Raw genomic sequence first — 8,543 nt, 5'->3', positions numbered from 1 at the left:
CTTCTGACCTCAATGGAACCTAAATTAGCCTAAGGCTGAATAAAACATAGCCTAAAGGACATAATGCATTGTCAAGGAAGAATCTGTTGAATTTGAGCGTTTGTGAGACTGGCACACTTCTAGACTTAATTAATAGAGGTTCTATTTTTTTCTTCTTTTAGTATTAGGCAAGATGTTTGCCTGCCTTGATTGAATTGACCATACTCTAACTCAATACGGTAGCCACTGTAAATGGATGAGAGTGAATAGATGTTCAGTTGCACGGTCTGGTTGGTATTGTTGGATTCAGGCCACTTGTCCTTTGAGTGTTCTGTATGGGATTCCTGGAGCAGAGAGGAGACTGTGATGGTGACGGGAACACAGCAGGACACAGGCACACACAGACTGGACCGGTCACAGCTGAGCACTGCACTGGGCTACTCGGTCCATAAATTAGCCTATATAAGTTCATGCTCAAAAACAGTTGTGTCCATTTGCTGAAATTCATGTTGTTTAACAGATGTTTGAAAATGTGGACCAGCATTTAGGCCTGTCTATATTTTGAAGGTTAACACATTTTGCTTCAGTTTCAAATACCAAGCGTCAGAATGTATTCATTTTTTTTTTTTTTTTTTTTTACATTTCCCAAGACCCATTGCCAATTGTGAATTGAATTCAGTACTGTACCATGCCAGAGTATGCTGCACTTTTTAGCTGTGCCCCTGCAATGCGATCCTCTCTGCCTAGCCCAGCTCCCAGTGGACTGTAATAGTTATCCTATAACGTTAGCAACGTTGTCTTTATATCTGGCATCTAGCGGTGAAGTGGACAGCGCAGCAATTTACACCCRGGCCTCTCGCGATAAATATTGGAGCAGCAAGGTGATGACTTTGTCTTTATTAGGTTGACGGTCATCTGCACCATGCCCAGCCCCCTGTCCACATCCCATTGGCGCCCGATGATGAAACGGCCGGCTCAATGATTGACCCGCATGCTTCATAAAACATTCATCATTGATGCATCAGTCACATCTCAGTATCCCCTCATAGCTTTGTTCTGAAATAATCACAATATGAAATAAATAGGCCTGCATTGTATCGGCAACACAAGTGTGTGTGTATTTTAGGAGCCCTGTATACGCTGTGCTTTTGTTATTTCATGTTTGATGCKGTGCAGTGCCTTCGGAAAGTATTCAGACCCCTTAACTTTTTCCACATTTTGTTAGGTTACAGCCTTATTCTAAAATTYATWTATGAGGATTTAAAAAAAATCTACACAAAATACCCCATGATGACAAAGCAAAAACAGGTTTTTAGAAATGTTTGGTAATTTATTACAAATAAGAAACGCACATTTTACATAAGTATTCAMACCCTTTACTCAGTACTTTTGTTGAAGCATCTTTGGCAGCAATTACAGCCTCAAGTCTTCTTGGGTATGACACTACTAGCTTGGCACCTGTATTTCGAGAGTTTTTCCCATTCTTCTCAAGCTCTGTCAGGTTGGATGGGGAGTATGGCTGCACAGCTATTTTCAGGTCTCTTCAGAGATGTTTGATTGGGTTCAAGTCCGGGCTCTGGCRGGGCCACTCAAGGACATTCAGAGACTTGTCCCGAAGCCACTCCTGTGTTGTCTTGGCTGTGTGCTAGGGTTGTTGTCCTGTTGGAAGGTGAACCTTTGCCCCAGTCTGAGGTCTTGAGTGCTCTGGAGCAGYTTTTCATCAAGGATGTCGCRGTACTGTGCTCTGTTCATCTTTCCCTCAATCCTGACTTGTCTCCCAGTCCCTGCCGCTGAAAAACATCCCCACAGCATGATGCTGCCACCACCATGCTTCACCGTAGGGATGGCAGCCTGTTATTCCCTACATAGTAGGGCTGTGAATTGTCAGGGACCTCATGACGATATGTATTGCGATTCTCACAATTCTATATGTATTGCGATTCGATAATGTTATTTAATCTGCTGCAACCGGACAACGTTGCTGTGTGCTGCAGCCAGACAATGTAGTGGCAAGGTAGCGCTGAGCAGGGCAACGTTGCTGCAGCCGGCAACGTTGCTGTAGTGGTGTACGCTGCAGCCGTATAATGTTGTTTAGTGCTGCAGCTGGTTAATGTTACTGAAGTGCTGCAGCCAGGTAATGTTACTGTAGTGCTGCAGCTGGTTATGTTACTGTAGGCTGCAGCTGGTTAATGTTACTGTAGTGCTGCAGCCAGGTAATGTTACTGTAGTGCTGCCAGCCAGTTACTCTAGTGCTGCAGCCAGGTAATGTTACTGTAGTGCTGCAGCCAGGTAATGTTACTGTAGTGCTGCAGCCAGGTAATGTTACTGTAGTGCTGCAGCCAGGTAATGTTACTGTAGTGCTGCAGCCAGTTACTGTAGTGCTGCAGCCAGTTACTGTAGTGCTGCAGCCAGGTAATGTTACTGTAGTGCTGCAGCCAGGTATGTTACGTAAAGTGCTGCAGCCGGGCAACGTTACTCTAGTGGGTGTAGTGCTGCAGCCGGACAATGTATTGGGAAGGTAAGTGCTGCAGCCGGGCAACGTTGATGTAGTGCTGCAGCGGGCAACGTTACTGTAGGGCTGCAGCCGGGCAAACGTCGCTGCAGCCGGGCACGTCGCTGTAGCGCTGCAGCCGGGCAACGTCGCTGCAGCCGGGCAACGTTGCTCTAGTGGTGTAGTGCTGCAGCCGGACAATGTAGTGGCAAGGTAGCGCTGCAGCCGGGCAACGTTGCTGTAGCGCTGCAGCCGGGCAACGTCGCTGCAGCCGGGCAACGTTGCTCTAGTGGTGTAGTGCTGGCAGCCGGACAATGTAGTGGCAAGGTAGTGCTGCAGCCGGCAATGTATGCAAGTAGGCTGCAGCCGGCAACGTTGCTGTAGGCTGCAGCCGGGCAACGTCGCTTTGCAGCCGGGCAACGTCGCTGTAGCGCTGCAGCCGGGCAACGTTGCTGCAGCCGGGCAACTGTTGCTCTAGTGGTGTAGTGGCTGCAGCCGGACAATGTAGTGGGGCAATGGTAGCGTTGCTGCAGCCGGGCAACGTTGCTGTAGCGCTGCAGCCGGGCAACGTCTGCTGCAGCCGGGCAACGTTGCTCTTGGTGTAGTGCTGCAGCCGGACAATGTAGTGGCAAGGTGTGTGCGCGCCGGACAATGTAGTGGCAAGGTAGTGCTGCAGCCGGCAACGTTGCTGTAGTGCTGCAGCCGGGCAACGTTATGTAGTGCTGCAGCGGCGCGAACGTTGCTGTAGTGCTGCAGCCGGGCAACGTCGCTGTAGTGCTGCAGCCGGGCAACGTGTCTGTAGTTCTGCAGCCGGGTAATGTATCTAGTGGTGTATGCTGGCAGCTGGACATGTAGTGGCAAGGTAGGCTGCAAGCCGGGCAACGTCGCTGCAGCCGCAACGTCGCTGAGCGGGCAAGTCGCTGGCAGCCGGCAACGTCGCTGGTAGCTGCTCAGCCGGGCAACGCGCTGTTCGCGGGCAACGTTGCTCTAGTGGTGTAGTGCTGCAGCCGGACAATGTAGTGGCAGGTAGCTGCTGCAGCCGGGCAACGTGCTGTAGTGGTGTAGCGCTGCAGGCCACCAACGTTGCCTGTAGTGCTGCAAGCCGGGTAATGTTTACTCTAGTGGTGTAGTGCTGCAGCCGGGCAATGTAGTGGTGCAGGTAGCTGCAGCCGGCAATGTACGTCGGCAAGTGGTGCGCTGCAGCCGGGCAATGCGTAGTGGCAGGTAGCGCTGCAGCCGGGCAATGTAGTGGCAAGTGTAGCGCTGCAGCCGGGCAAGTGTAGTGGCAAGTGTAGGCTGCAGCGGGCAATGTAGTGGCAAGGTGCGCGTGCAGCCGCGGGCAATGTAGTGGCGTTAGCGCTGCAGCCGGCAACTTGGTGTGAGGTGCTGCAGCCGCCGTCAATGTTAGTGGCAAGTGTAGGCTGCAGCCGGGCAAACGTTGATGTGGCGCTGCGCAGCCGGGCAGCGTCTGTAGTGGTGTAGCGCTGCCCCCGGCAATTTAGTGGCAGGTAGTGCTGCAGCCGGGCAAATGTTGATGTAGGCGCTGGCAGTGGAATGTCGCACTGCTCAGCCGGACAACGTTGCTGCGCGTAACGGTAGCCACGCTGCAGCGGGACAACGTTGCTGTAAGCGCTGCACGGCCGGATCGTTATGTAGTGGTGTAGCGCTGCAACCGGCAAGGGCAACGTTCTGAGTAGGCTGAGCGCTGGCAACTCCTCCGGGCGCAACGTTGTCTTCTGAGTGTGTAAGCGAGCGCTGCAGCCCGGGCTGCATGTCCGGAACAACTATTATTTGCTGTAGCGCTCGGGGCCTTGTGCACGCGGCTTAATACTTGTTACTCTGTACGTGGTGTAGCGCTGCATCGGGCAACGTACTCTGTAGTGGTGTAGCGCTGCATCCGGGCAACGTTTCTGTAGTGGTGTAGCGCTGCCAGCGGGCAAACTTTGTAGTGGCGTAGGTGGCAGCGCGTGGTAGCCTGCAGCCGCGTGCCCGCCGCACGTTACGCGGTGATCGCGCTGCATGGCACACTCTGATGAGTGTGCTCCGCTGCAGGCGCACGACAAGGTACAGTAGCGTGCCTGGCACGCTGGCGGGCGCAATGACTTTGATGTGGTGCTGGCAGCCAGGCAACCTTGATGTCGCTGCAGCGGGCAACGTTGACTGTGGTGCTGCAGCCGGGCAACGTTGATGTGGCGCTGCAGCCGGGCAACGTTCTGTAATGCCGCTGCAGCCGGCACAGTTGGCTGTAGCGCTGCAAAAGGCCGGGCAATGTAGTGGCAAGGTAGCGCTGCAAGCCGGGCAATGTAGTGGCAAGGTAGCGCTGGGCGCAGCCGGGCAATGTAGTGGGATAGCGATGGCAGTCCGGCAACGTTGATGTGGCTGCAGCCGGGCAACGTTGCTAGTGGTGTAGCGCTGCATCGGCGCAACTTTGGCTTTGTATGCTGTGTAGCGCTGCAGCCGGGCAACGTTAGTGGCGTGTAGCGCTGCAGCCGGGAACGTTATGTAGCGCTCAGCGGCAACGTTGCTGCAGCCGGAAACGTTGATGTGGCGCTGCAGCCGGACACGTGCTTGTAGCGCTGCAGCCGGCAACGTTCTGTAGTGGTGTAGCGCTGTCAAATGATCCGGCAACGTTTCCGTAGTGTGTAGCGCTGCAGCCGCAACGTTTGTGTATGCGTGCACGCCGCGCCAATGTAGTGGCAAGGTAGTGCTGCAGCCGGGCAACGTTGAATGTAGTCGGGCTGCAGCCGGGCAACGTTGTTGTAGTGCTGCAGCCGGGCAACGTTGTGTAGGCTGCAGCCGGCAACGTTGTTGTAGTGTGCGCGGGCACGTTCTGTAGTGCTGCAGCCGGGTAATGTTACTGTAGTGCTGCAGCCGGGCACCGTTATCTGTGGTGTAGTGCTGCAGCCGGACAATGTAGTGGCAATTGTAGTGCTGTAGTGCGCGGCAATGGTAGTGCTGCAGCCGGGCAACGTTGATGTAGAGCTGCACCCGGGTAACGTCGCTGTAGCGCCGCAGCCGGACAACGTCGCTGTAGTGGTGTAGTGCTGCAGCCGGGTAACGTCGTGGAGTGGTGTAGTGCTGCAGCCGGACAACGTCGCTGTAGTGGTGTAGTGTCTGCAGCCGGGTAACGTCGTGGAGTGGTGTAGTGCTGCAGCGGGCAACGTCGCTGTAGTGGTGTAGTGCTGCAGCCGGGTAACGTCGTGGAGTGGTGTAGTGCTGCAGCCGGACAACGTCGCTGTAGTGTGTGCTGCAGCCGGGTAACGTCGTGGAGTGGTGTAGTGCTGCAGCCGGGGGCAACGTCGCTGTTGTGGTGTAGTGCTGGCAGCCGGGTAACGTCACTGTAGTGCCACAGCCGGACAACGTCACTGTAGTGCCGCAGCCGGCTAACGTCACTGTAGTTCTGCAGCCGGGGCGACGTTGCCTGCAGGGGTGCTGACGCCGGGCGACGTTGCTGCAGGGGTCTGCAGCCGGGCGACGTTGCTGCAGGGGTGCTGCAGCTGGTGGGTGAGAGACAGTGCTCCTCCACGTGACATACAGCCACATTCATTAGCCACTCCAGCACATTGCCGGGATATTTAATTCTATTGGATTTCTGAGTGAATGAGAAAAAGCAGGAGTGAGTGAGTGAGTGAGAGTGAGTGGTAGAGGAGTGAGTGAGTGAGGAGTGAGGAGGACGGAGGAAGAAGGGAGGGGGGGGGAGGAGAACAGACATGTAGAGAACATCTCTAAGGCAACCTGTAATGATGTGCAATTCCTCAAGGGACTCAACAAAGACTGCTGGGCGAGTAGTACGCTTGGTTGCGTTTGGTGCACATCAAAACCTCACAGCGGTATAGTTTCCTACTCACAAAGGCATTTAGTCTTTCCTTTTCTTCATGCCTGATGAACGTTGGCTGTCTGATGGAGGATACTGGTAGGCTACACCTCAGATATTTGAAGGTATTTAAGTTACAGAAGGAGCTCCTCACTGTACTCAGCAGTATTAATAGCTAGGCTACTTTGTTCTAAGTCAAAACAAACTGAAATTTCACATTTACCTTAGTGTTCAGACCATTTACTCTACTTTGTTGAAGCACCTTTGACAGCGATTACAGCCTTGAGTCTGTTTGGTATGACGCTACATTCTTGGGGCACACCTGTATTTCTGGAGTGCCATTCTTTCTCTGAGATTTCTCTCAGATCTGTCAGGTTGGATGGAGAGCGTCGCTGCAAAGCTATTTTCTGGTCTCTCAGAAATGTTTGATTGGGTTCAAGTCCGGACTCTGGCTGGGGAAATATTTTTAGGGGAAGGGTAGCCCTCTATAGTCCTTTAAAGTCGCCGTATTGTTTGACATGTTTAAATACTGTGCAACAAAGATGCGTATTGTCCTCAATTTGAGTAAAATTACCAAACTGGAGAAATTGGGCTTTGAATGGGCTTTGTAAAGGGCTTTAACTTTTCCCTTCTGGGTAATATTACTGTAGTGGTGTAGTGCTGCAGCCGGGTAATGTTACTGTAGTGGTGTAGTGCTGCAGCCTTTAAAACAGCTTGGAAAATTCAGAAAATGATGTCATGGCTTTAGAAGCTTCTGATAGACTAAATACATCATTTGAGTCAATTGGAGGTGTTACTTGTGGATGTTTTCAAGGCCTACCTTCAAACTCAGTCCTCGTTTGCTTGACATCATGGAAATCAAAAGAAATCAGCCAAGACCTCAGAAAAAAGATTGTAGACCTCATCAAGTTCTGGTTTATCGCTTGGAGCAATGTCCAAACACCTGAAGGTACCACGTCATCTGTACAAACACCATGGGACCATGCAGCATCATACCGCTTTAGGAAGGAGACGCTTTCTGTCTCCTAGAGAATAACATACTTTGTGCGAAAAGTGCAAATCAATCCCAGACAGCAGCAAAGGACCTTGTGAAGATGCTGAGAAACAGGTACAAAAGTATCTATATCCATGTCAAACGAGTCCTATATCGACATCACCTGAAAGGCCGCTCAGCAAGGAAGAAGCCACTGCTCCAAACCGCCATAAAAAAGCCAGACTAAGGTTGCAATGCACATGGGGACAAAGATCGTACTTTTGGAGAAATGTCCACTGGTCTGATAAACAAAAAAAATAGAACTGTTTTGGCCATAATGACCATCGTTATGTTTGGAGAAAAGGGGGAGGCTTGCAAGCTGAAGAACGCAATCCTAACCGTGAAGCACGGGGGTGGCAGCATCATGTTGTGGGGTGCTTTTGCTGCAGGAGGGACTGGTGCACTTCACAAAATAGATGGCATCATGAGAGAAAATTATGTGGATATATTGAAGCAACCATCTCAAGACATCAAGTCAGGAAGTTAAAACTTGGTTGCAAATGGGTCTTCCAAATGGACAATGACCCCAAGCATATTTCCAAATTGTGGCAAATGGCTCAAGGACAGCAAAGTCAAGGTATTGGAGTGGCATTGCCCTGACCTCAATCCTATATAAAATGTTGTGGCAGAACTGTAAACAGCGTGTTGCAAGGAGGTAAGGAGGCCTACAAAACCTGACTCAGTTACACCATCTCTGTCAGGAGGAATGGGCCAAAAGCTTTGGAAGGCTATCCAAAACGTTTGACCCAGTTAAACAATTTAAAGGCAATGCTAAGCAAATACTAATTGGAATTGTATGTCACACTTCTGACCCACCTGGGAATGTGGATGAATAATGAAAGCTGAAATAAATAATTCTCTCTTACCTATATATTCTGACATTTCACTCTTAATATAACGATATGCCCTAACTGACCTGACAAGGGGAATTTTTACGAGGATTAAATGTCAGGAATTTTGAAAAAATTAGTTTAAATGTTATTTGGCTAAGGTGTATGTTAACCCTTCCGCTTCAATAATTCAAGTTTGGACTATAAATTGTTGCCTTCCTGTGTTTTACTACGCTAAAATTTGTGTTGTTTTGACTCGCCATTTTCCTTTGTTCATATTCTTATCTTTTATTATTTTTCTTGTTGTTCATTGTCCCAGAAAGGAGCCTGTGAGTAAAGCACTTTACGTTGGAAGGTGTAAATACCGTGGTGCTGTCCCTTAAGTTACGACTAATA

At 50.9% G+C, this 8,543-nt stretch overlaps 1 protein-coding gene across 1 annotated transcript in view; it reads left to right on the top strand.

Annotated features, from left to right (window-relative positions):
* The window catches only part of atp8a1 (ATPase phospholipid transporting 8A1), a 222,843-nt gene that overhangs the window by 89,960 nt on the left and 124,340 nt on the right, over positions 1-8,543 (top strand). Inside the window, exon 4 of the mRNA XM_070444153.1 lies at positions 8,467-8,476. Within this exon, the coding sequence (XP_070300254.1) occupies positions 8,467-8,476 (10 nt within the window). The remainder of the gene's footprint in view (positions 1-8,466; positions 8,477-8,543) is intronic.

The sequence above is a fragment of the Salvelinus sp. IW2-2015 genome, linkage group LG6.2, assembly GCF_002910315.2.
Source record: "Salvelinus sp. IW2-2015 linkage group LG6.2, ASM291031v2, whole genome shotgun sequence".
In the NCBI taxonomy this organism is placed as follows: domain Eukaryota; kingdom Metazoa; phylum Chordata; class Actinopteri; order Salmoniformes; family Salmonidae; genus Salvelinus; species Salvelinus sp. IW2-2015.
Note: the sequence above shows the minus strand (reverse complement) of the source record. Positions and strands in the feature narration are given on the sequence as shown.